Genomic DNA, 25999 nt, shown 5'->3' with positions numbered 1-25999 from the left:
GGACGGTGGGCCCCCGGCTTGCCCCCCCCACTCCCAGGAGGGCACAAGCCAGCAGGTGCCTGCCCCCCACAGCCCTATCGTCTCCAAGAAGGGGTACCTGCACTTCCTGGAGCCGCACACGGCTGGCTGGGCCAAGCGCTTTGTGGTCGTGCGGCGGCCGTACGCCTACATGTACAACAATGACAAGGACGCCGTGGAGAGGTTTGTGCTCAACCTGTCCACCGCCCAGGTGGAGTACAGTGAGGACCAGCAGGCCATGCTGAAGGTACAGCCACCGCGACGCGGCGGGCGGGGCCGGCGGGCTGGGAGGGCGGGGCCGGCTGGCCGGGAGGGCGGGGCCGGCTGGCTGGGGGGGCGGGGCCCGGCTGGCTGGGAGGGCGGGGCCCGGCTGGCTGGGAGGACGGGGCCGGCTGGCTGGGAGGACGGGGCCGGCTGGCTGGGAGGGCGGGGCCCGGCTGGCCGGGAGGGCGGGGCCGGCTGGCTGGGAGGGCGGGGCCGGCTGGCTGGGGGGGCGGGGCCCGGCTGGCTGGGAGGGCGGGGCCCGGCTGGCCGGGAGGGCGGGGCCCGGCTGGCTGGGAGGACGGGGCCGGCTGGCTGGGAGGGCGGGGCCCGGCTGGCCGGGAGGGCGGGGCCCGGCTGGCCGGGAGGGCGGGGCCCGGCTGGCTGGGGGGCGGGGCCCGGCTAGCCGGGAGGGCGAGACCAGCCTTGTCCCCCTGTGCAGACCCTGTGCCTGCCTACCGCTTGTCTGAGGCCACCCAGTCATATCTCTCGTGGGTGGGGACACTGGGGGCAGCCTCCCTGCCCCTCTGGCTCGAGTGTCACAGTCATGGGGCTCACAGTCCCGCTGACAACCAGCACTGATGGCTGGGATGAGCATCAACCCTCTCCCATTCAATGGCCAATGACCCGTCCCCTCCTGGGGATGCCGTGGTGGGTGAGACCAGGTCACCAAAGGCCAGCAGTGCAGGGGTCCGAGGAGTCCAGCCCCTTGCCCCCTGGCTGTATCCCTGCTCCTCTGAATGAACGGTGGCCTTGGATGTGTACCAGGAACCCTGAGTTCTTCCTGCTGGTGACTGCGGTGTGCATTAGATGCGGTTTTATTCCCTGGGGTGGGGGGTGGGCTGGGAACCTGTCACCTACACCTGCCACGCCGAGGACACGTCTGGACCACAGCTGAGCCAGGCTCCTAGGAGAAGGAACCTTGGCCCATAAAGGGTGGACACTTCCTGTGAGGACACAGAGCAGTAGCAGGGTGGCCCCAGGGCATGAGGAGACAGGGTGTCCTGACAGCAGAGCCTTCTGGAAGGGAGCACAGCCTGTGTGGGTGAGGACGGGCCGTGCGCACTGCAGAGTTCACGCAGGCTCTTCAGCTGTGCCCCCTCCTGTGGGGCTTCCTTCCTGCTCCCTCATCACAGAGACGTCCCTGTTGCCCCATGGGGCCGTGGCCGCCGAGAGCTGGCCTCCTCACCGCATGATTTCTTGCAGACACCCAACACGTTTGCCGTGTGCACGGAGCACCGTGGGATCCTGCTGCAGGCCTCCAGTGACAAGGACATGCACGACTGGCTGTACGCGTTCAACCCGCTCCTGGCCGGGACCATACGGTAGGGCCACATTGACCTGCACGTGTGTTCGCATCTCCGCTGGGGAGAATGGAGGGCGAGGGCCTGGGCGACATTCTTGAGAACTCCAGTGCGCATTTTCATGTCCTTGTCTGAAATCCCGACATTTTTTAAATTTTACTTACTGCCAGGGCGGGCCTTTCTGTAGAGAGAACAGCTTTGTGTAAGGAATGGCCAGGCCCCTGTGGGAGGCAGCCTTGCGTCTCCCACAGCAATGACTCACAGGAGGGCAGGCTGCTCCTACCAAGTTCTGGTGACAGAAAGCAGAGGTCAACTCTCTGGGCGGCAATAAGGGAACCACAGGGGCCAGGCTGCAGTGGCTGCCCCTTCAGGCCCGGCTGCCTCCTTCCTGCCCTGACCGCTGCGTCTCTCCCGACCCCCCCCCCCCAGGTCCAAGCTCTCCAGAAGGAGGTCTGCCCAGATGAGGGTCTGAGCCAGACGACACCCCAGCCCTGGACACAGCCAGCAGGCCCGGCCCTGCTCCCCAGTCCTCTGCCACCCATCGTGTCATCTCCGCCCAGCCCTCCCCACCAGGCAGCCAAGTCCCCTCCTCCTGGGGACCCGAGCTGGGCCCAGCGAGCCCCACCTCTGGCCGGGGGACCTGCACCACATGACCTGTTGTGCTCCCAGCAGAGGCCCGTTTGTTGTCGGTTCTTCTCAGACGTGTCCTGGGGGGAGGAGTCGGGAGGTGCTGGAGAGGCCAGAGGGCATGAGTCACAGGGTGTCGCGCCGTTCTAATATTTTTTTAAGCATAGACAGACTTACAATTAATATACGGTAGTTAGCGACATGAAACAGTCCACTCAGAAATTAACTATAAGACTGGTTCTATTTATAAGTATTTATTTCTAATGCCCTCACCTAGACCTGTAGGATGCAGACGGACCCTGCCCCACTCGTCCCCACACACATCTCCAAGCCTCTTAGGGACAGTCAGGATGAGGCAGCTGCCTTGGAAAACCACAGTGAGCAGGTATCTGGACAGCAGGCACCTCCTGGTGGGCACCGTGGGGGCCCCTGGCCAGGCCCAAGGCCTCCGCAGCTGCATGTGTGCATGTGTCGGGGGGTCTGACCAGAGTCCGAGCAACACAGAAGGGGCCCGTCTACCTGAGACGCGAGTCTCGGGTATGGGCATCTCCCTGGAACATGCGAGAGGAGGGAGATGGGCAGGGTGTGGGTGGCTGACCTGGCAGGGATGGGGGTAGAAGGCTCAGACCCCCCCCAGATGTGTCATGTGTCCAGGCCGGCAGGGCGCAGGTGGCTGGGGTTAGGGTTGTCCAAAGTGACAGCCTGGGCAGTGAAGGGCTCGTGGTACAGCCTCTCCAGCTGCGGTGGGAACTGAGTTAGTTCAAGGTGGCTCCTGGGAAGAAAGCCTGTGACTTCCCCTCTTTGTCCCAAGAAAAGAGAATCTCTGTGAGCGCCAGTGCGAAGATTCCATGGGTCAGATGAGCCCCGTGCTGGGGTCATCTGCTGCCAGGCCTCCCCCTTCAGTACCTCAGGTGCTGCCGTTTCTTCTTCTGGCCTCCGTACTGGCCCCTCTCACAGCCCGTCCCAGCACGAGCCAGGGGTCAGCCCAGGCTGTGGCCGGGCGTCATCTCAGGCCATACACCCATCAGAGAGCAACAGGCCGCAGGCTCTTCTGTGCCCAGTTCCCACACCCAAACAAAGGCACATTTGGCCTCTTTTGTGCTCAAGGAAAAACAGCAACCAAACTGCACCATTGTCCCCACCGTGGCCCACCAAGTGCAGGCTCACTCCAGCCTTGCTCGGCGCACGGCATTCTCTGACACCTTCCAACTCCCTCGGCAGCCCCTGCTGGATGCCGGTCCCTGACACCTAACCTTTCCATGTGGTTTGGACGACCCCAGCACACCCTGAAGTCAGTGGTTGTGACTCCCTGTTACTCACACTGGCCCCATGTGGCACTGACATGACACGTGGACATTCTCATGATTTGTGCACTGGGGATGTGTGGTGTTGGCTCCCATCCAAGTAAGAAGGTTGTTCAGGCCTCTGAAGCTTCACCTCAGATGAGGGGTGCAGGAGAGTGGCTTGGAACCCCTCTGGCAGCAGTGTCTATGCCTGCTGGCCGGCCAGGACCTTTCTGTTCTTGGCCTCAGGTGTAGCATGTGGTGGCCACCCCGCTCCCTGCTGGACGGCACCACTGATGGAGAAACTCATCAGTAGGAATTGGGGCCTGGGACCACATCTGTGATGCATGTGGAGATCCCAGGAGAGGGTCACATCCTGGACTGAACTTAGACATTTTCCAAAAGCAGGGCTGAGACATAGAGAAGATGTGACAGCACAGTCAAGGACAGGACTTAGTGTGGCTTTTATGATGGCCTGAGGGCAGGAAGGAGAAGCAAGGACGGGTGAGTTGTTCTAAGATGAATCTAGCTCCCGAGGGCCTGGCCACGTCCCACTCAGGTCAGCCAGCCTGAGGCCGTGGCCTCCGAAAGGTCAGGCCCTCGCACCCAGGGCACAGGTGTCTGAGGCCAGCCAACCTGCAGGGCACCTGAGGCATGGGGCAGGGCTGAGAGAAGGGCCCACTCGAAGGTTTCTGAAAATCACCCCAATTCAGGAGCTTCCACGGCCATGGAAGTCCCAGGGACTGTCTCGTCTTGGCGGTGACTAGGAGCCAGGTGTGGGCCACCTGAGGGCCCCCTTCCAGGCCAGTTCAGTGGGAGGGTCTGGGTCAGAGTTGCTGGAGAGGAAATCCACTTAGAGTCAGGAAACCCGGTCTCCACGCCCATGCTGCCTGAAACTACTCACGTGTCATACGAGTTGGGACAAGTCGTTGAACAAACTGAGACTTGGTTTCTGCATCTGTGACCAGCAAAGCTGATCTGCAGGCCCCTGAGGGCCTCACCTTGTGGGGTGCAGAGAGGAAGGCCTGGCTGTGTGCCGCTCCAGCTAAGAGGGGAGGGGAGAAAGAGCCAGAAAGCCATCTCTCGGATGATCTTTGTTTGAATACTTGATGCTTCTCAGGCTGCAGACTCATTTTGTTTAAGGAGCAGCCACCCTTGTCTGGAGAGGGCTCTCTGTCCCCTCCAGGGGAGAGTGAGTGCTTTCCTTGTGGCCCGAGGGAGGAGGTGCCTGGGCTCCAGCCAACTGGCACTGGGCTCCGGCGTCACCTGGCAGGTACCCAGGGTGGGTGGAGATGCTCGTGAGTTGCAAGGCCTCCCACTCTGAGTAATAAATTGCTCATAAGATACCACTGTTTTATTCACCGACCACAGGCACACTCCCGGGGCGACTGCAGTGAGGTGGTCTCCCCTTGGCCCCTCTGGAGTGGGTGTGGCAAAGCACTTGGGGAGGGCCCCTGAATGTCACTAATGTTACAGGTATAAGCGGGGTTGCCGTGCTGGTCCTCCAAACAACAGGCTCTGGCTTCTTCCTGGGCCGGTGCTTCCTATAGCTACCTGTCCCCTGAGGTCCCCTGTGGCTTGTACATACGTGGTTGTATGACACACCCCGGCCCCTGCACCATAACCGCCATCCTGACATAATGACTCTAGTTCCCTGACGTCCTAAACCCGAGTGTTAGGCTCTAGGCTCCTGTACTGTGTGTGTGCACTTAAGGCTCTGTCCATTAAGAAATAAATGTGGTTCCTTATGCAACACCTGCCCTGTGGGCCTCTGCTCTGTGTTATTTGCACATTAGGTCTGTTGGTGGGGCTAAAAGTGGTCACGGGGTGCAGGTGTCCAGCATGGCCCAGAGACAGTGCCCACACCCCAGTGGCACCGCAGGGAGAGGAGGGAGCCTCGGCTGGGAGGGACAAGACGGGGCTTACTGTGCAAGGGCCCACCTGCTTCCCTCAGTACCTGGCTGCACCTGTCTAAGTAGCTCAGGTGCCCTCAGCATGCTGACGCCATACAACCAGCCTCATATTCAGCAGCCTTGAGTCAGTTTATGTGGTCAGCATTACCCTGTACAAAACCAGACAAAGACATTACAAGGAAATAAAATGATAGACTGATAGCCTTCATCCACATAGAAACAAATATCCTCTATAATAGTTTATCAAATTGAATCTGATAATATATAAAAAGGGTAACACCTTGTGACAAAGTGAGGTTTACCATGGGAAAGCACAGTTAGTTAAAAAAACTAATCAATATAATTCATTGTTAAACCAATAAAAGAAAAATCATCATCTCTATAGATGCACAAAAAGCCTTTAACAAAACCTGACATCCATTGCTAATTAAATTTTTAAATAGAAGATAACTTCCTCAACTGATAAATTGTGTCTACAAGAAAGCTGCAGCTAATATCACACTTAACGGCAAAAACTGAATGCTTAACACTTAAGACTGGGAACAAGACAAGGCTACCATCACCCTGGAGATCTGCTCACCAGCAGGAGAAGGTTCTGAAGCCACGGGATGGCAGGTGACCCGATGGCTGGAGAGTGAAAAACTCTGGGGGCTCAGGCTAAGGGGGGGGAGCCTCACACTTGCAGGGTCCTGGAAGTCCTGGCCAGGGCAACCAAGCAAAATGAAGAACGAGATGCACATGGGTTATAATGGAAGACATAGAACTGTCTCAGAATACAAACAGAACTTACAGAATATAAGGTCAATATATAACCACTAATTTTATTTCTATATAGTAGGAGTAAACAATTGGACATTTGAATTTAAAAATCAGTATCATTTATAATAGCACCAAGCATGTGAGCTAAATAGGTATAACTCTAACAAAATATATGCAAAATTTGTATGAAAACTACAAAATACTAATGAGAAAAATGAAAGACCCAAGTAAAATGGAGAGATATACCAGGTTCACATATTGGAAAATTCAGTATTGTTAAGATATTATCTCTCCCCAAATTGACCTATAAATTCAATACAATGTCAATCAAAATTCCTTGTAAATGTCAACCAGCTGATTCTAAAAGTTATGTGAAGAGTAAAGGAACTAGAATGGCTAAAACAAATCTGATACAGAAGAATAAAGTTAGAAAAGTCACACTATGCAATTTTAAGACTTACTATAAAGCTATAGTAATCAAGACAGGAAGAAGATACTCGCAAATTACATATCTGATTTAGGACTTGTCTCCAGAATACATAAAGAACTCTAAAAACTGAATGATAAGGAATAAAACCACCCAATTTAAAAATGATTAAAGATACTGCTACCCACTTATTAGCATGCCCAAACAAACAAACAAAAAGCTGACAACATCAAGTGTTGCTGAGGAGATGGAGCAACTGGAACTCTCCATTGCTTGTGAAAATGCAAATGGTACAGCCACTCTGGAAAATGGTTTGGAAATTTCTTAGAAAGTGAACATACACTTTCACATGACTCCACAGTCCCACTGCTGGGCGTCTACCCCAGAGAAATGAATAACTGCACATGGGAAAACCAGTATACGTATGTTTAAAGCAAACCTATTCATAATCACCCTCAATGGAAGCAGCCCACGTCTTTCAACAGGTGAGTGGTTAGACAAACTGGTCCGTCCATCTATCTATAAAAAGGAGTGGACTATTGATGCATGCAGAAACTTGGATGCTCTCCAAGACATGTTGCTGAGGGAAAGAACTAATCTCCAAAGGTCACATTTTGCACGATTTCATTTACATAATGTTCTCCAAAAGACACCACTGTAGCTATGGAGAAGAGATTGGTGGTCGCCAGGGGCGATGGGGAATTGTTGGCATGAAATTTTTGTGTGTGTGATGGAACTGTTTAGTACCCTAATAACAGTTGTGGTGACATAAGTTTATATACACAGAACTGAACATCGACAGAAAAAAAGTCTGTATTAATTCCTGATAATTTTAAAAACTAAGGTTTTTTAAAAAGCGATTCAGTGAAGAAAGGACAACCTTTTTAAAAAATGGTGTTGGTGTTGGAACATCTCTATGAAAAAAAGAAAAAACACAAAAAATCCTTGGCTCATGCCTCAAATTAACTCAACTGGATCACAGATCAAATGTGAATCCAGAAGCTATCAAACTTCTGGGAGAAAAGCTTTGTGACCTTGAGGCAGACAAAGATTTCATATATATGAAACAAGCGTGATCCATAAAAGGAAAAAAAAAGAGGGAGAAATTGCACTTCATCAAAAAGAAAAGTGTATAATATTTGAAAGATACTGTTAAGAAAATGAAAAGACATGACACAAACTGACAAAACATAAGTGGTAAAGGACCTGTATCCAGAATATATTTTTAAAAAAACTCTCAAAACTCAGTTACAAGACAGCAAACAACCCAATTTAAAAATAAAATCCAGAGTGAGGGGGACAAATTAAAATAAATTTAAGAGACCACTTATGGATTTTGATTTTTCTAAAAATATCAAAGAACTTGGCAGTCATGCTGCCCACCCTAACAATAAGAAAACGCTGAATAAACCGGAAGTCGACGAGTTTTCTTGCACCCCCCAGAGAAGTGAGGTCGTAGGGAAGAATGCCCCCCCAAACCTGGAGCGACAAGAGCAGATTCACCCTGGAGATCTGCTCACCAGCAGGAGAAGGTTCTGAAGCCACGGGATGGCAGGTGACCTGATGGCTGGAGAGTGAAAAACTCTGGGGGCTCAGGCTAAGGGGGGGAGCCTCACACTTGCAGGGGTTTTACCTCCAGGAACCTCACCAAGTTTTCAGGGTGAAGAGCAAAGACCAATCCCCTGTGTTTCTGTTGGGGGAGAAGAGGAAGAATCGCATGGAAGTATACACAGAGCTTTCTCCATAACGCAGTCCTGGGGAGGTGGAGGGACTAGGAATTGAGGGGACAGCTACATGATCCTGACATCATACTTGGGGCGAAAACCTGGAGGGCGCCCCCTTAGATTGAGAACAAAGCAAGGATGTCCCTTCTCGCCAATCCTATTCAACTTCATGCAGGAAATTCTAAGTGCAATGAGACAAGAAAAGGAAAAACAGCATACAGATTGTGAAGGAAGAAATAAAACTGTTTACACATGACAAGATTGGCTACGAAGAAAATCCCAAAGAACTGACAAAAAACAAACAAAAAAATCCTCCTGGAACTAACAAATGATTATATCAAAGTTAATACATAAAAATCTATTGCTTTCCTATGTATCAGTAGTGAACAAACTAGAATTTGACATTTAGAAAAACCATTTTCAGTAGCACCAAAAAGGGGAGAAAGGGAGGGAGAGAGGAACGCAGGGAGGGAGAGAGAGACGCAGGGAGGGAGGGCGGGAAGGACGGAGGGAGGGAGGGAGAGAGAGAGAGAGAGAGAGAGAGAGAGAGAGAGAGAGAGAGAGAGAGAGAGAGAGAAGAAGAAGAAGAAGAAGAAGGAGGAGGAGGAGGAGAAGGAAAGGAAGGAAGGAAGGAAGGAAGGAAGGAAGGAAGGAAGGAAGGAAGGAAGGAAGGAAGGAAGGAAAAGAGAGAAAGGAAGAGTCCAGACACAAACCTTACACTTTTCACAAAAGTTAAGAAGTCAAAATAGATCTTAGACTTAAATGTAAAATGCAAAACTGTAAAACTTCTAGAAGTACTTAAGTAAATAACCAGGAACTAGGAGAAAATATTTGCAAAACAATTATAAGACAAAGGTCTTGTATCCAGAATATATAAGAATACATGAAGAACCATTATAACTCAAAAACAAAAAGATACACACTCAATAAAAAAACTGAGCAAAACGAATTTGAACGACCAATAAACTAATGACAATGTTTATCATCTATCATCAGGGAAATGCAGCTTAAAGCACCAATAAACAGAACTAAACAGCAGGCAGAATAGAGAATGTGCCTAAATCTTCCCAGTACCAACTTTCTCACCAGATACCGTACATCTCACACGTCGCTCTGGACGATGCAAACTCCTACAGCTGCCTGGGGAAAGCGGTGACAGAGCCACACGAAGTTATGCACTCACCTACCCGTGACCCAGGTGTGTTAGGTGTGTACCCCACTGAAAGAAACATTGGTCTGCAAAGACGTACACAGAAGCGCTTACAGCAGCTTATTCGTATTAGTAAAAAACCGAAAACTTAAATGTTCCTCATCACAAAAATGGATAAACAAGCTGTGGTTCATCCATAAAATGGAATTCCATTCAGCAATAAAAAGGAATGAAACTCCGGCACTTCAGCAGTCAGGCCCTGCGCAGACAGCCCCAGGCAGACACAAGGACACCACACGGCGTGGGTCCCCCTCGGTCCCCAGGTCCCCGTCCAGAAGAAAGCCTGTGCTAACATGAGTCAGAAATACAGACGCCTGTTGCCCAGCATGAAAAAAGTGTCCCCTTTCTTGGTAATGACATGTGTTACTTGGGTGTATGCACTTGTCACAAGGTGTGGAAGTTTACTCTTAGGAGTGATGTGCTTTGTTTTGTTTAAGTTTTATCTGAAAATTAAAAAGTATCTAAAAATAAAACATTAATTGACATTGATTTTTTCAGTGTGGGTAATCACTGGGCTCCAGTCGGGGGTTGGTGAGCTTGCGGCTGTGATGGCTGGAAGCGCTTTCTGTGTGTTCTCACCTGAGTAACGTGTGGGCCGTGGAGACCCTCCCACCTGGTGGGAGCAGGAAGGCCAGCCAGGTCCTGAGGATGGAATGGGAGGTCCCAGCACGACCTCACTCTCTACATGACCCCCGAGGAACCCTGGGCTGCCCAGGCCCAGTCTCCAGGCCTCTGTGGCTTCCGGAATGTTCCCCCACTCCTCTGAGAGGGCAGGGCCTCACACAAGGAAAGGACAGGCACAGTCCCCCCCCCCCACCCCCCGGGGTTGGAGTCTGGACTGGTTTGTCCACCATCCAGGGTGAGGTCCGATGGGCATGGAGACGGTGGCTGGGTTTGCTGCAAGGCTGCCCCGGGTGGAATTCCCAGTGGGGTTAACCTCGCCCCCTCTGGGAAAGTCCTGGGCCTCAAAATTGACTGCTGGGACGACCAGAGAAAAGGTCAGCGCCTTGTCCTCCGGGCTGCAATTCCCCCCCTCCCTGGGTCTCAGTCTCCCTTCTGTGAAGGGGCATCTGGGAGGCACAGACTTGGATTAGAAAAATCAAAACAAAAGGAATGTAAGGGTGGGCGGAGTCGTGGCAGGACATGACAGGACTTTCCTGTGGGAAGGGTGAAAAGGCGTGGGCTCCCACATAAAATGTGCTGTGACAGCCCCCAGCGAGGTGGGCTCCACAGCTGGGTATCACTGGCTCAGAAACGCCTGGGGGGCGCGGCCACGGTGCCGCACACCCCTGGGAGCCAGGAGCCACGGGGTAGCTGGGCTGCTCTCACCCCCCAGGTGACATCATGCTCCACAGCTTCTCCAGCCAAATATGCTGGAACACTGGGAAGGAAATTCAGACCAATTTTGATGGCAATTTTTTCTTAACTTTGGAGTCACTTACTGGGAAGAATCGGGGTGGGGGGTGCTGCTGTGAGAGGTGGTCCTGCCTTCTCCTGAGGGGCAGGGGTGGCGGAGCAGGTCAAGGAAGGGGTGGGAAGGTGAGGTCAGTGACTGCTGTGGATCGAGGGGTCCTCCAGTGGGCACGGGGCAAGGGTGGGTGGGGGGTGTCATGTGGGGTCTCTGGTCCCGCTCCCCGTATAAGAACGCAGGACATGGTGAGGCCAAAAAGGAACACCCACGGAGCCATAAGTAGGGGAGTCACACCACTATATTCTCGCTGCTATAGTCTCGCTGGCGGCTGGGTTGCAGACACAGGAAGCAGGAGCCACACTATCCGCAACCTGCCATCTGCTTGTCTCTGCCAACCAACCTCACTTGCTAGCTGCAAACCATCCTGCTAACTGCAATCTGCGCTTGCAGGCTCAGCCACCGTCTCCTTGCTAGCCCCCATTTCTCTGCTAGCGTAGCCACGGCAGTTATATTAGTGGCCAATGGCTCACTGGTTACAGCTGACGGCCAACTAGCCACAGCTGATGGCCATCCAATCACAGTTGATGCCCATTTACTACCTAAGCCAGCACCTGTCTATGTGAGGCCGAGAGCCTGGAAACTGCACTCCTGGCTCTGTCCCCACAGGGGCATCAGCTGTACCCTTTCTCTAGGGTCCCCTGGCAGTGTCTCGACCATGGGGCACTTGCCCTGCAGAGACCCCGCCTCCTGGGCTCAGAGCCACCTCTCCAGCTCTGCCCAGCTATCTGCAGGGGACGACATGGTTTGGGACATGGGGTGAGGGGAGTGGCACCTGTCACCCAACAGCCCTCCTGCCCTGCGGGTCCCCCACCCCACTCTGCCTTGGTCCATGCATGGTGTGGCCAGTGACATCACTGTGTCTGGGGGACCTTCAACAGCAGCTGCCCCCACCCAACTCGCTCCTCGTCCAGGTGATGTCCCTCCATAGGGCTCCTTACATGCCACGTCTCGCCCCAGCCGTGCCCCTCTTCCCCTCCTGGACAGACCTGAGGGAGGGGCTCAGGGTACACGCCCCCACCCCCAAGCAGTGGCCTCTGAGCTTTGCTCAGCCTGTTCCCTCTGCCTGGAGTGACCTCCCCACTGGCTTTGGCAGGGAACCCGGTTGGCCCTCCGTGACCTGTGCCATCGTCCCCATCTAAGACAGCCACCCCGACGTCCTCGGCGAGCGGCTGCTCCTCTCACATCCTAGGGTCGCTGCGCTGCATCGATGACCTTGAGCCCGAGACCTCAGGGCACGTGTTTCCGGATCTCGGCCAGTGTCCACTGCAGTCCACAGCAGGGCCCCTGATTCCCTGGTCCCTTGAGAGCCATGGCCAGTGACGTCTTCAGGAAGGGGGTGCACTCCATGAGGGACGGGTGTGCAGAGGCATTCACAGGGAGCCCCACTTGCCAAGGGCCTCTCCAGTGCATCACCTCCTGCGTCTGCACAAAGCACTCGCACTCCTCGGCCAGCCATCCTGCTTTCTTAGAAAAGCATGTTTACTTGTCTGCGTGCCGTGCAGACCACCACCGTCCATGGGGAGGTGGGTCTTTCTGCAGGTTCAGCTTCTTGGGGTGTCCAGAGCAGCCTTGGTGGGGCCCCCACGGCTTCCTCGTACGGGGATACCCGGCCCCACTGATGGCCTTCATGGAGGGAACTGGTGGCACGTGACTCGATCCAGGCAGCGCGAGGGCCCCTCACCCAGGGGGGGACACAGTGCAGGGCCCCGCACCCAGGGGGGACCCTCACCCAGGTGGGGACACAGCCCAGGTACAGGGAGTTGCCAGGCTGTGCCCATGGAGGCAGGAGCCTGGGGTGTGAGTCATGGAGCTCCATGGAGGCTTTAAAGAGCTGTGGCCCATCTCCAGTCTCCAGCACCAGGGTTGGCCGAGAGGGGTGAGGGGCCTGGTATGGCTCGCGTCCAGAGGAAGATGCCTGGCCGAGGGGCAGTCTGCTATGGGCGTTCCTGGCTCTGCTCCTGAGCCAACAGCAGGTAGGATGGCGGTGCGGGGGCAGGTGTGGCATTCCCAGGGACGCTGGTCCAGGTGGACTCTTCCACGGCTCCCCCGCCCTTGGGGCTGGGGTGGGTCAGCCCCTGACACGTCAGCTCAGGTCCCCTGCTCAGCCTGGCTCCTCGTGGAGCTCCCGGGCTGATGGCTGGTCTGAACGTGTCCCTCTCCTTCTTCTTGGCCACCATTGCTCTCTGCCAGGCGGCCAGGAGGGCATCCAAGGCCCTGCTCCCGGCAGGCGCCTACAACAGCTTTGCCCGAGAGGCAGCGGGCGCGGCCCAGCTGGGGGCCTGCTGCCTGGAGCTGAGGGTGCTGGTGGAGCTGGGGCCCTGGGCCGGGGGCTTCGGCCCCGACCTGCTGCTGACCCTGCTCTTCCTGCTGTTCCTGGCACACGGGGCCACCTTCGACGGCGCCTCAGCCAACCCTGCCGTGTCTCTGCAGGAGCTCCTGCTGGCCGAGGCCTCTGTGCCCAGCACACTGCTGAAGCTGGTGGCCCAGGCGCTGGGCGTGCAGGCAGCCTGCACCCTGACACAGCTCTACTGGGCCTGGGAGCTCAGCGACCTGCACATGCTGCAGAACCTCATGGCCGCTCATTGCAGCTCTGCCCTGCGTACCACCGTCCTCCACGGCGCCCTGGTGGAAGGCGCCTGCGCCTTCTTCTTCCATCTGACCCTCCTTCGCCTCCAGCACAGTCTTCCCATCTACAGGGTGCCGGCCGTGGCCTTGCTGGTCACCATCCTGGCCTACACAGGTGAGACCCGGGTGCCTCTCCACTGGGTCGCGTCACAGCCTCTGCCCCCCCCAGTGGCTGCCAAGCCTCTCAGGCCTGCAGACACCCAGGAGAGGGGCTGAGGGCCGGCTGAGGTGGTCTGCAAGCCACAGACACTGGTGGTGGCTATTTCCTGGGAAGCTGCTGGTGGCTTGACAGCCAGCTGAGCAGGACACAGAGTGGTGGGGTGGGGGCCCAGGCCCCTGTCCTTCCAACTGGGCCTCCCACACTCCAAGCTGTTTCTGTTCATCCCAGAAGGTCTACCCCTGGGGCAGGTGCGGTAGCCAGTGCGGTTTCTCCAGGGCCCGACCCAGGCTCTGGAACCCCCTGCATCCTCCGTCACCCCTTCCTGTAGTGCCAAGCTGGTTCACTTTTTCCTCACCCACTTCTCTCCCGCCCCTGTTGGTGCCAGGAGCTTCCCACGAGGGCAGCAGACCACACCTAAGCAAGCCTTTTGACCCAATTCTTATGGGGTCCGTCAGCCCCCAGCCTCACCCTAAACCAGTGCCACCCTCAGACCGAGGTCACTTGTCCTGGGGTCCTACGAGGGCCTGTCCCCAACGTGATGGTGACACCTTTCCCACCTTCGTGGAGAAACAGACAGCCAAGGACAAGTGTGGGTCACACCAACCACTGACCTCACATTCCAGCTGTCCCTGCATTGGGGACAGAGCGGGGCCAGCACTCGGAGGAGCCGGGCTGGAGCCCACCCTTGTTCCATCTGTGGCATTTGCTCCCCTAGGAGGGGTCCTCTGTCTGGCACACTCCCTCTGCCCCAGGCACTGGGACCGGGTCTGAGCAGGACGGCAGAGCCTACCAGGAAGGTGGCTGGGGGGTGGCAGGAAGGTGGCCGGGGGGTGGCAGGAAGGTGGCCGGGGGGCCACTCTGTGCTGGGAGGGGACACGAACTTTGTCCCCAGGCTGCAGATTAGTCGACAGGTTCCTCGGGCTCTGGGCGCTGGGGATGCAGCAGGAAGGGGCTGAGGCCGAGCTCCCCGAGTGTCCATTGGGAGAGACTCCGTGGGGACAGAACCAGCGCTGAGGGCCCACTGTCCATGCTGCTGACCACACCCGGCCCGGGGAGGACACTGTGGGACCTGGGCCACCAAGGGCCAGAAACGTGCCACCAGAGCCGTGTACAGGGAGGGACTCGGAGCCCTGGTGAGCAGACAGCTTGCCTGGACCCCCTGGGGCAACACCCACGAAGTGCTGCCGTCAGCACAGGAGCCGCCCACCCCCTCCCCGTGCCCGGTCTCCACCTGCCGGCTTGCAGGCCACCTGCTCTCCGCGAGGCCTGGACCTGCCCTGGTGGAGGTCCCTGCCCATTGGCCGTGGTCTGCCTGGCCTGGGGCTGAGGGACACTGGCCCAGCTCCCGCCGCTTTCCAAATCTCCCCTCACTGCCCGTCCACTCCTCCCTCCTGGTGTTGTTTCATTAGCCCGAGTCCCTCTCCACCACCTCTCTGTCTCTCTGTCTCCCTATCTCTCTGTCTGTCTCTCTCTCCATCTCTCTGTCCCCATGAAACCTCTGTCCCTGGCGGAGCAGCCCACCTGCCCGTGCTCCCATCAGTACAACGGCCTGCCCGGGCTGAGGTCACAACAGGACTGGGGGTGGGGTTTGGAGGCCTTCTGGTCCTGGTTGCAGAGGTGGCTACAGGTGGGGCCACAGGAGGCCTGTGCGCATGTGCTTCCTCCACAGCGGGGCCCTTCACGTCTGCCTTCTTCAACCCTGCCCTGGCCGCCTCGGTCACCTTCCACTGCTCAGGGCACACCTTGCTGGAGTACGCCCAGGTGTACTGGCTGGGCCCACTCACAGGTAAGGCCTGCAGGGGCTCCCAGGAGCAGGGGACACACAGAGCATCCTGGTCGACAGGACTATGGGGTCCAGCTCGCTGGTGGGGAGTCCATCCAGGACCTGTTTCCTGGCTGTGGGGTCCTGTGGGGAGAGGAGGGTGCTGTTGTGGGGCTTGGGCTCCCCTCACTGGTCTAGACATGGAGACACCTCCTCAGTTCCAGTTGGAGGCCCTTCCCTGACCATACTGGGGGAGGGGCTCTGAGTGGCTTTTCTTGGTTTGGACACAGTCACAGAGGGGACTGGAGCCAGGGACGAAGGTGACAGGGGAGAGGCAGACCCTCCGAGGGTGTGGGGCAACCAGGAGGGGACCCCTGTGTTCCCTGCAGGGACCCTCATAGACCCGGAGCCAGGGTCCCTTGGCCAGGAGCAGGGCCTCATGATGTGGAGCCCCAGGGGGACAGTGGGCGGAGTTAGACAGCTAGAGGGACCGTGCCCCCGGCAGGGCTGTGGACGCAGGCTTGGCTGTCCCCTGTGGTTCCTGGGTGAGGCTCCCCTCTGGCTCCCGGAGGCTGGGGAGCCCCCAGCTCACCCTACTGTGGGGGCCCTATTTTCCTTGTACCTGTGGCTGGGAAGAGGGGTGGTAGGGAGGCCCCATGGCCACAAAGGGAGGGAATGAGCCATCCTCAGTTACCAGATCCCGATTCAAACCCCCAGGGTCTGAGGACCCAGGTAGAGGTCACAACCTCTCCTGCACCTGGTCTCGGCCCCTCTCCACACCTTTATCAGATGGGTCATTGGGGTCTAGTGGAACTCTGGAAGCAGGAGAAAGGAACACAGCTTTTTGCTCTCTGGCACCAGCTTCTTCCTGGAAGTGACCATGTCACATCCTTTCATGTTATTGGTAATGGAGCCGAATCAAGTAACACGGCCATGACCAGCCCCACAGGCCCCCCTGGCCCAGGTCTGCAGGCCCCGCCCCCCAGGCCCAGGTCCACGGGCACCTTGTCCTAGGGAGGGTCTGGGGTATGAGTTGCAATGATCCTGAGGGCCCTGTGCTCCGACACCTGGTCTCTTGCAGGGATGGTGCTGGCTGTCTTGCTGTATCATGGCCATCTCCCTCGCCTTTTCCAGAGGAACCTGCTTTACAGCCAGAAGAACAAGTATCGAACCCCCAGAGGGAAGCCAGCCCCAGGGCCTGGAGACACCCAGATGTTGGCAGAGGGGTGCAGAGTCCAGGAGCCTGGGCAGCGGGGGGTGGGGCGGCAGCTGCTGGGCTCCAGGGGGCATGGTCCCTGTGAGCGCCCTGTGAGGGGACGAGGGCCAGGTCCCCGGCTCAGGACACCTGAGCTGAGGGAGCACCAGACCCGCCCCCACTCCTCCCCTGAAACCATTTGTCAATAAACCATCCTGAGACCTGCCTGCTTCCCTGGCCTGACTGAGGCTTCTGAGGGAGGCGGGGTGAGGAATGCACAGTGGGGGCTGGTCTACGTCACCTCCATCTTCCCACGAGGTCTGTCTTGCCTCTTCTTTACAGAACCAGAATCAAAGTAAGACCTAGGAAGAAACACCAAAGGTCCAGGTGAATCCACCTGGTCCTGAAAAGGACCCAAAGGTAGAGTGTTCCATAGATGGTGCCTGGCTGCCTTGGACATGCCTCAGTGCTCACAGCCCAGGGAGGCCAGAGCACCTTGAGACCTGCTGGGATGTTCCAGATGGTGGCCGGAGCCTAAGGCTGCAGGAGAGTGGGCGGAACCCAGGGCACCCAATCCCACCCTCTGCCAGCACCCTGAGCCTCAGGGCAATGACCCATAGGTCCTCAAAGAGCCTCATGGTAGACCCTTAACCCCCCTCACCAGGCTGGAGGAGCCTCAGCCGTTTCCTCCCCAAAGACCAGAACAGATCTAGAAACTTCCACCCCAAGAGGACAAAGGCCCCTCAGCTGGGGGTCCCATCCACAGAGTCAGGCTGGCAGGGGCTCCAGCCCAAAGCCCCCCCCAGGCTGAGAAGGGTAAGAGGGAGAGCCAAGGACAGCCCCTGGTGAGCCTTTCCCTGGGGGTGCCAGGTGGGGGCTGTCTTCCAGCACCAGCTCCGGGGTGGGGGACAGAAAGAAGAACCCCCACCCCACTTCCTGTGGCTGCCCCTTCACCCCCTTTAAATACACTTCCCCACCCAGCCTGGAAGTGCTGCTGCTCTGTCTAAGCCCCAGCCTCCTCCCTTCCTGGGAGTGGCCAACCTGTAAGGGGGTGAGCAGGAGACACCCCTGTGTTAGGGCCTGAAAGCCAGCCCTGTGTGGCTTCCAGAGGGCCTAACAGGGCTGCTCAGAGGCTTCTAGAAAGAGAGCTGTGAGCACACAGGGGGGTGATAGGATGGGGGCAACCAGTTCCCTTCGTAGGAGGGTCTGTGGGGGTCTGGGCGGGGCCAGGGGGGCAGTCACTGCAGCAGCAGCAGAGACAGCAGAGGTTGTAACTCTGGGAAGAAAGGGGGGTCCTCATGGGGCAGCATCAGGACCCCAGCTAGGAGGCTGGCCAGCATATCTGTCCCCATAGAAAGTCCCTTTGGCCTCTGAACAACTACTTCCAGGACAGAAACTGCGGGTGCTCAGGCAGTGAATTTTATCAGTAAATTAGTACAAGAAAATCAAACATGTGCACATTGCAATAAAGTCAACAAACGGTTAGAATCATTTGAGACTTGAGAATCCCTGTTTCGGAAGACTTCCACATTATAAAGCAAAGTCCATGAGCTTGGAAACAAAAACTAAATTTAAGGAACCCTGCATTTCACAGAAAAGAACACAATTTTCATATGAAGCTCTGATAAACCAATTACTAACATGGAAGACAACTTAAAAGTAATCTTTCCATATAATTGAAGATATGGTGATAAAATGCACAAACAGGGCTTTTCAACTGTATGCAGATCAAGAACCAGATGCGGAGATGATCTCCACAAGTTACAGGAAATGTCAGAGGGAACGTTGACACGACACTATAGATTTGCATCTGAATTTAAATTCGAACTTACACAAAATTGATTTGTATGAACAGCTAAATCTTTTTTAGAAAAAAATCACAAGAACCATCAGCTCTAAATGTGCTAACATTTACGAGTATGTTTCAAAATGATTTGTTGGAAAGGATCCCAGTGCTGTGGCAACCTGTAAAATACTCTGGACAGCTCCAGCAATGAATGGTTCCATTAGCAGAAAGATCCTTCTCGAAATTAAAACTTGCCGAAATGATTTGCAATCTTGCATTTGCTAAGAGTGGCTGATATTGCTTTCAGTTACATTACTGAAAATGAAGTTGCTGCGAGTTTATATTATGAGGACCTAATTAATGAATTTGCAGAAAAGGGAGCCAGGAAATCGCATGGTTAATCAAGATCTTTTGATGAATAAAGTAGTACTTGTTGTATTCGATGTCACACCGACCACCCTTTTTCTGTTTATTGGCAATGAGCTGTTTTAAGGGAAAAGCTTTCTTTCTGTTTTAGTACCATCACGGTCCCCTTTTCCTGCCTTGCCCAAGGGCCGTATTTTGCACTGGGCGCATGCGGCCCTTCTCCTGCACCTCCGCGAACTGCCGCCGGGGGCGCCAGGGCGCAGGATCTCGGGGCCGAGGCCCGCCAGGCGGCAGCTCGTAGTCCCTCTGGGTACCAATCCTGGGCTGCGCTGCGCCCGCAGGGGCGAGGCCCCGGGTGGCGGTCAAGTGCTTGCCGAGCGCCCAGTCGAGTGCGTTCAGAGCGCAGGCGCAGCGCCCAGCACAGCGCGAGCCACTGCAGCAACAGGGACTCGTCCAGGTGCTGGAGGTCAGCACCCGGACTGCGGCCCATTAACCAGGCAGCCCTTGGTCGGCTCAATGGACAGCTAGCTGCGCACAGGGCGCTGTCCACCTGCAGGGGGACCCAGCAGCTCCGCGGGGTTCCAAAGTCAGTGCGTGGGCAAGAAGCGCTCTGCTCACCCAGCCGCCTGAGGCCTCGGTGCTTCCCCTGCTGCACGCACTGCAGAACGAAATACATACATACATACATTTTCCGTCACAGTCTGGACCTCTTCTGGTCACTGACCTCCCACTGGCGAACTTCTCGGGCATCACGGAGGACTTCGTGGGGATTTCAGATTTCAGGATTACTTTACATCCAGTCACTTGCCCCCCTGTCTCAAATGGAAACTTTCAGGTCCAGTACCCAGTGGTCACCGCTGGGTGGTGTTCACTGGCTTTTGCCATGAGGTCTGCCACTCCACACAGGCCTTCGTGCAGAGAATTTGTCCATCCCAACACTGCTGTGTCTGACACAGTAATTAAAATGCTAATCCCTGTGCCCGCTGATGTTCTATACCATTTCAAGTTCATAACCTATGTGGGCTCCCCATTCAGCACGCCCAATCAATGCTGGCCAGAGGCAGGTTTCTATGCCTTCTGCTCTACCACATCAGGTGGCAGAAGCACTCCCCACACAACATCCCCCGATTCAGTCAGGAACTAAGGAGGCAAACCCTTCACTTCACATTGAGTTCGTCCATATCCCAATTTTCATCCAGACTTTCACCGTCATCCCATCATCCCTTGCGTTCCTGTCTCCTCCCATCCTAACTTTAGCTTCTGGTGGGACCTCATCTCTAGGCCTTGGGGTCACAGAGCCCTGGGCCGGCATGTCAGGCAGTCACACGCGAGTGGCCTCGAGTTGCCCCACTGTCCAGTGACGCTGCTTCTGAAGACCCAGACCACTGCACGAAGCTTCCCTCTCTACAGAAATGGTTTTCATTTTCTCTTTTAGTTTTATTGCTATTAGGTGATCACCAGTGGCTCAAATGGAAACCACCTGATGATAACTCGTAGGTAATGTCTGTGGTCTGGCCTGGCCACTTCCGGCCTCTCTCCCCACCCCTCCATATGAGACCCCAGGGACACAGCCCTGGGAGGCTCCTGGTGTGCGTGTGTTGGCAGCCAACACCTAGACCTGGACATGGCAAGGTTTGAGAAATATTTGCTGATAATGTGAAAATAAAGGAAAAGTCTCATTCAAATAGTCTGGAAGTCTTGCAAGGGGAGCTCTCCCACACATACCACCTGCAGCAGCTTACTTGCAAACTGGGGCAGGAAGGAACTTCCTTTACTACCCCAGCAGGAGGAAGGAAGATTTTTTTTTTCCTTGCCTAGCAACAGCCCAGCCAATGAGAAACCACGTTACCCTGAGTTCCTTCTATCCTCCAATGGACTTTTGCTCATAACTGCCCTTCCCAGCTTTCTCCTGTTTCTCTATCCTTTGTTCTCCAGACTTGCCTGTAGTTCGCCATAGAATGCATGTCCCAAACTGCAATTCCTCTGCTATTCCCAAATAAATTCATTTTTGCTGGTAAAATAACTGGATACAGTAGTACCGTGGTTTTCGAATGTCTCCGTTGACAAACATTTCAGTTTACGAATGCTGTCAACCCAGAAGTAAATGCTTTGGTTTTTGAACACACCTCGGAAGTCGAACATGTCACATGGCTTCCGCTGAGTGCAAGATCCTGAGGCCTCGCTGTCGGCTGTTTTCAAACATTTCAGAACTCAAACAGTCTTCCGGAACGGATTACGTTCGAAAACTGAGGCACCACTATATTTTATTTTTAAGGCTGACAATAAGTCAACACTACGTTGTGCCCAAACTTGGAAAGTGGAGCTCGGGGCATTTCAAGAGCCTCTGGAAAGTTCCCTGTCCTGGATGGCGGCCCCCTCGCGGTGTGGATCTTGTCTGGCTGCCCCTCAGCCCGGCAGCCTGCTGTACCCAACGTTGCCTCCAGGCTGGGAGGGCCTGGGTCTCTGGCACCCGATTCCCCAAAGGGGTTGGTACTGAAAGGTGACTCCAGCGGCTGCTCCCTGGGGAAGTTGCCCTGCAAGCGAGCTGACTCAGCGTGAGGACGCAGCAGGCTGAGCCCACGCTCCTCCCACATGTTCGCCAACAGCCTGAGCCCAAGGCCCCCATCTCTCCCCAGGCCTCAGCTCGAAAGGTTCCCATGGAGCAGCCATGCCTATCTTCCTGGAGTCAGACATGGGCTTCCTTGCTGGAGGCGGAGGGTGGTGTCAGCTGGGGAAGCTGGTTGGACCACACAGCAGCCTCACAGGTGATGGCCGCCTCCCGGACCCAGGACCCTGAGCACACTTGTACAGGCTGAGGTAGACGGTGTGGCCGCTTGCAGCTCAGGGCTCTCTTCTAAGGCCACCTCTTCACGGTAACACAGGAGTGCCCTCTTTCAGGGCCAGGAAGGAGGGACCCTCACTCATTACAGTTTCTGTGTGTGGGAGGGGGAGGTGCGGGCCTAGTGTCTCACCCCCTCCTGTAGGTCGGCTGCCACTCTGGCCAGCATGCAGCCTCATGAAGAGAGAGGGGACAAGGGCTGTGGCCACACTCTTGGCATCCCAAGGAGCCCCACACTTGGGCCAAGGACAGGACAGCTGCTGTTGACCTCCTTGGCACTGGAGCAGGGCCAGCGGCACAGATGCCGCTGTCAGCCTTGGCCACACAATAGCCTCTCTGCAGTGGCTGAGTGCCTGGGCCCACAGCAGCGTGCCCAGGTGCCAGAGATACCCACCACCTCACCAGAGCAGTGGGGTGGGGGCCGGTGAGCTGCTTCTGGTTAGTGTGGCCAGGGCAGCCGGTGAGCCTCACCTCCTGGCAGCAGAAGGCCAGAGCAGGCTGTCGATGAGGCACCGGCACACACTCGGGCTCTGACCAGCAGCCCACGCTGACCACCGTGTGGCTTTGGCTCAGGCCTGAGAAGTACACCTGCCTCAGGTTGAGGCTGGTGGCCTGCAGGAAAGCAGGTCTGTCTGGGGGTACCGCCCGAGGCCTGTGTGCCCCCATTCTGCCCGAACAAGTCTCTCTGTGCAGCTAGGGAGGCCAAGCAGCGTCCCCGAATGCCCTGCGATGATGTGCAGATACTGTGGTCAGGCCGTGGGGCGGGGGGGAAGGGGCGGGGGAGAACTGGGACTTGAGGAAGGGGGCAGGGTTCTGGGTCTGAGCCTTCCTCCTCTCACCTGGTCACCTGAGGCTGTCAGCCCCTCTGCTTCCCCAGCCCGTTTGGGGGCTCCAGTTTCCCCCATGAGCCCCTCTGGACTGTGCCTAGCCAGGGCTTCTCAGAGGAGGTGTTTGTGCTGATCGCGTAATTCCATTGCAAGCCAAGCCCTCTGGTCCGGGGGGTGGGAACACCCCGAGATCCACGGGGTCATGAGGACAGGCAGGGTCCCAGGGCTTCCTCTCAGCCCATCTTTATCCCTTCACCTGAGAGGTGATAAGCGTGAGGTCCACGGTCAGACCGGCCTGAGCCTGCAGAGGAGCTGAGAGGGTCTGTGAAGACTGGGGGTGGTGCTGGGAGAGGTGAAGTGGGGAAGAAGGGGGGCCTGGGCAGCACCCCCAGAGGTAAGGAAGGAGACCTCTTTGACGTGCTTCAAGAATCCAAGTTAAACATTTTTTAAAGGATTTTCTTTAAACTCATTAAGTGGCTGTGTCTCTTTAAATGTCACCGCTTGGAGATGGGTGCCCTGCAGCCCTGGGACCTATTTGGGTCTCGTAGCAATGGTGTGGAAGGCTTGACGAGAGACCCTGGAACTGCCAGTAGATGTGTAATCAGTGTGTAATCATAATCTATAGGTGAGGCAAAAATAAGCCTTGTTTTTCTCTAACAGCCACCCCAATCCGTGCAGGGGCCACTGCCTGGTGCTCAGAGGGCCTGCCTTCCTGTGCATCTGACTGGGTGGAAGACAGAGGTTGGAGGTCAACCTGGTGGAAATGGGGGTCACTGCACCTTCGAGCTTGAGAGCTGGCAGGGTGGTGGGGGGGCTCACACTGACAAGGGAAGGAGCACCTGAGAGGCTAGCTGTGACTGAGGCAGAGCTTTGAGAAAAAAGATCCATGTGGTGGCAACCCTTTAATTGGGGGGTTAGAGTCTGCTTGCAGAGGGAAAGCCCTCACCCCCAGGACCTGTAAATCCTCAGAGACAGCACCAAAGTCACACTGCGCTCAGCGAGGCTGTTCCTTGTGGACATGGTGGCGGAGGGGAAAGAGCAGCCCTGGGGGGACCGGGTACCCCCCAGGCAGCGGGCAGAGTGCTGCAGGGCTGTGTGTGGGGCCCCTCCTGTGCTGCTCCCCGGAAAGGCCAGGGCCTAGTGAGGATGGCCCCCACCTCCTCCTGGAACTCTGTGGCCACAAAATAGTAGCAGACGGCGTCCAGGCAGCAGTTGGCGTTGGCAATTCGGGAGCTGACCTGCACGAAGGTGGCCACCTTCTGGACAGTGGGGCAGTCTGCATCTGTCCACTGGGCCATGAGCTTGGCCAGCAAGGCCATGTGCAGCGGCAGGAAGCAGAGCACGAAGGTGGCCAGGTTGGCCGCCACCACACAGAGGGCCTTAAGGACCTGGGCAGCGGCGTGGGGCGGGGCCCGAGTCCGCTTCCGGAGGAGACACCAGAGTACCTGGGCCGAGCAGAAGCTCAGGATGAGCAGGGGGAGGACGAAGAGCAGCAGGGAGAGAAGCAGGGCCCTGGGGCCCCGTGTGCGGCCCCGCCCAAAGCAGAAGCTCTCTCCTGGGCGCAGCCAGGCCGCTGGCAGGGCCACGGCCCCGATCACCAGCAGCCAGAGGGCTGCGCAGGTGAGGGCGGCCTGGCGGGGGCCGCGCCAGGCCCGGGCCCGCAGGGGGAAGCGCAGGGCGGCATAGCGGTCGGCGGCGATGGCCGTGAGCAGCCACATGCTCATGTAGGTGTTGATGTAGTAGAAACTCTGCAAGACCCTGCACAGGGCACCCTCCGGGGCGCCCGACGCCTGGCTCAGCGTGTGCAGCACCCCCGGGAGGCTCAGCAGCAGCAGCCCGTCGGCTGCCACCAGGTTGACCATGTACACGCGGGTCTCCGTCCACCTGCGCAGGCGGCAACAGAAGACCCAGAGCGCCAGGCCGTTGAGCAGCAGGCCCAGCACCAGGATGAGGCAGATGGAGACGCTGGTCACCACCTGTGACAGGACGCCCCTCTCCACGCTGCAGCCATCAGAGCTGTTTGCAGTGGCAGCAGTCGCAGACACCATAGCTGACAGCCTGAGGGGGCGGGAAGGTGGTGGGAGCTGCAGCTCAGGGCTGAGGGGGCACGGCCAGACTACGCGTCTCCTGGGGGACAGGGTGGGAAACACCGCAGGCTCTCTCTCCTCTTCCTCCCCCCTCCCTCTCCCCCCAATTCCGGTGCCAGTCCCAGGGCTCCTGCAGAACCTGGGTCAGGGTTCCTCCTCCCATCACCCCAGGGGCTCCCCGAGTCCCCCTCTAGACTGTGGGTCAGCCCCTCCCCTGCTCTGCCCAGTGGGCCCGGGGCCTGGGTGTGGACCGGTGGCATCTTGCCAAGCAGGGGGCTTTGTGGGGGCCCCTCTCTGGGCTTCTTGACCCAAGGCTTCTGCTCAGCCCAGGACCTTTGCCAACCTGGGCTTCTGCTCAGTTACCCATCCCCCTGGCCCAGGTGGCCCCATCTAAGGACCCTCCTCCCATGGTCCCAGGAGTGGGGCCTCCAGGCTCCTCTGGCAGGCAGAGCTGGCCCATGGTCCTTCCTGAGGAACTCAGGACACACACCTACACCTGCCTGGCCTCAGAGCTCAGGACCAGCTGCCCACAGAGGCAGGGCCCCAGCCAGAGACTGATAAGGACGGACAAGGGCCAGGTGGACCCCTGCTCCTGGGAGCCCTCTGTGGCAGCCAGCAGGGTGAGGGGACAGGCCTGGCTAGGGGAGGACTCACCAATCTGGGACACCAGGGCCTTGGGGACTGCAGCTGGGCCACTCCGCACGAGCCAGGCTGCTCGGGCTGGGCCAGGCCCCAAGGCTGTGGTCACCACCTTTGTGCTCTCCTCAAGTGGGTGGAGTCACATCTCTGAGGTGTCAGGCTGGTAGGCGGCCCCTGCGGCTCTCCCCTCCTGGTCTCCATGTGCGGGCTGCCCCAGCCTGTGGTGAGTGACACCTTGCCCACCCTTCCTTCCTGAGCACAGTTCTGTAGCAGCCTAGAGGTCAGGGCCGGATGGAGACCTGGGACACTCCAGCCTACGGAGCCCCGGCCTCTCGCACAGGGGTGAGAGAGAGCGGGAACCGCTCCTACGGCAGGCCTGCTTTGGCTGGGTGCTGTCCACCCCCACCCTGGGCGTCTGTGGTGGGTGCCAGCTGGGGAACCCCATGCAGGAAGGCCCCGCGGTACAGGGCCGGCACCAAGTCGCCCGCACTCCAGGGGAAGCCAGGTCCCTGGGCCAGCCTCCCCCACCCCACGGCCGTGAGCCTCACAGGGCGTACGGGGAGGGCGACTGGCCCGGCAGCTGCAGCTCGGGGTCCAGGTACCTGGCCTGTCAGGACGGAAGCTGTAGTGACAGTCTGGCAACACCTCAGGACAGAGGTGCACACTGCCCGCCGGGGCCGGGGCCGAGGGCCCTCTGCAACTGCTTTCAGTAAGTG

The 25999-nt window shown here is 57.0% G+C and overlaps 3 protein-coding genes across 33 annotated transcripts in view; 2 read left to right on the top strand and 1 right to left on the bottom strand.

Moving 5' to 3' along the window:
* Positions 1–5246, top strand: part of KIF1A (kinesin family member 1A) — an 86720-nt gene extending 81474 nt beyond the window's left edge. For all 30 annotated transcript variants that reach the window (XM_074316210.2, XM_074316200.2, XM_074316285.2 and 27 more), the window contains 3 exons: positions 73–265; positions 1486–1604; positions 2013–5246. In XM_074316210.2, coding sequence (XP_074172311.2) covers positions 73–265; positions 1486–1604; positions 2013–2055 — 355 coding nt within the window. In that variant the 3' untranslated portion in view covers positions 2056–5246. The remainder of the gene's footprint in view (positions 1–72; positions 266–1485; positions 1605–2012) is intronic.
* Positions 5247–13018: 7772 nt separating this feature from the next.
* LOC109434581 (aquaporin-12-like) lies at positions 13019–16964 on the top strand. 2 transcript variants are annotated; one of them, XM_074316193.2, is made up of 3 exons: positions 13019–13737; positions 15452–15568; positions 16679–16964. In XM_074316193.2, the coding sequence occupies exons 1-3, from the start codon at positions 13131–13133 to the stop codon at positions 16843–16845; spliced, it is 891 nt and encodes a 296-aa protein (XP_074172294.1). In that variant the 5' UTR covers positions 13019–13130; the 3' UTR covers positions 16846–16964. The 2 variants fall into 2 exon arrangements, with proteins under 2 accessions (XP_074172294.1, XP_019567210.1); XM_019711651.3 differs by having other exon boundaries at positions 13030–13737; positions 16626–16964.
* A 1034-nt stretch (positions 16965–17998) lies between these two features.
* On the bottom strand, positions 17999–25485 carry LOC109434588 (G protein-coupled receptor 35-like). The gene is made up of 2 exons (XM_019711659.3): positions 25299–25485; positions 17999–24615 (listed from the first exon to the last, which is right to left on the bottom strand). The coding sequence occupies exon 2, from the start codon at positions 24603–24605 to the stop codon at positions 23541–23543; it is 1065 nt and encodes a 354-aa protein (XP_019567218.1). The 5' UTR covers positions 24606–24615; positions 25299–25485; the 3' UTR covers positions 17999–23540.
* Positions 25486–25999: the final 514 nt, after the last annotated feature.

Source organism: Rhinolophus sinicus, chromosome 17, assembly GCF_057876585.1.
Source record: "Rhinolophus sinicus isolate RSI-liver-muscle chromosome 17, RSI-T2T, whole genome shotgun sequence".
Classification (NCBI taxonomy): Eukaryota; Metazoa; Chordata; class Mammalia; order Chiroptera; family Rhinolophidae; genus Rhinolophus; species Rhinolophus sinicus.
The sequence above is the reverse complement of the archived record's forward strand: the minus strand, read 5'-3'. Positions and strand labels throughout refer to the sequence as shown.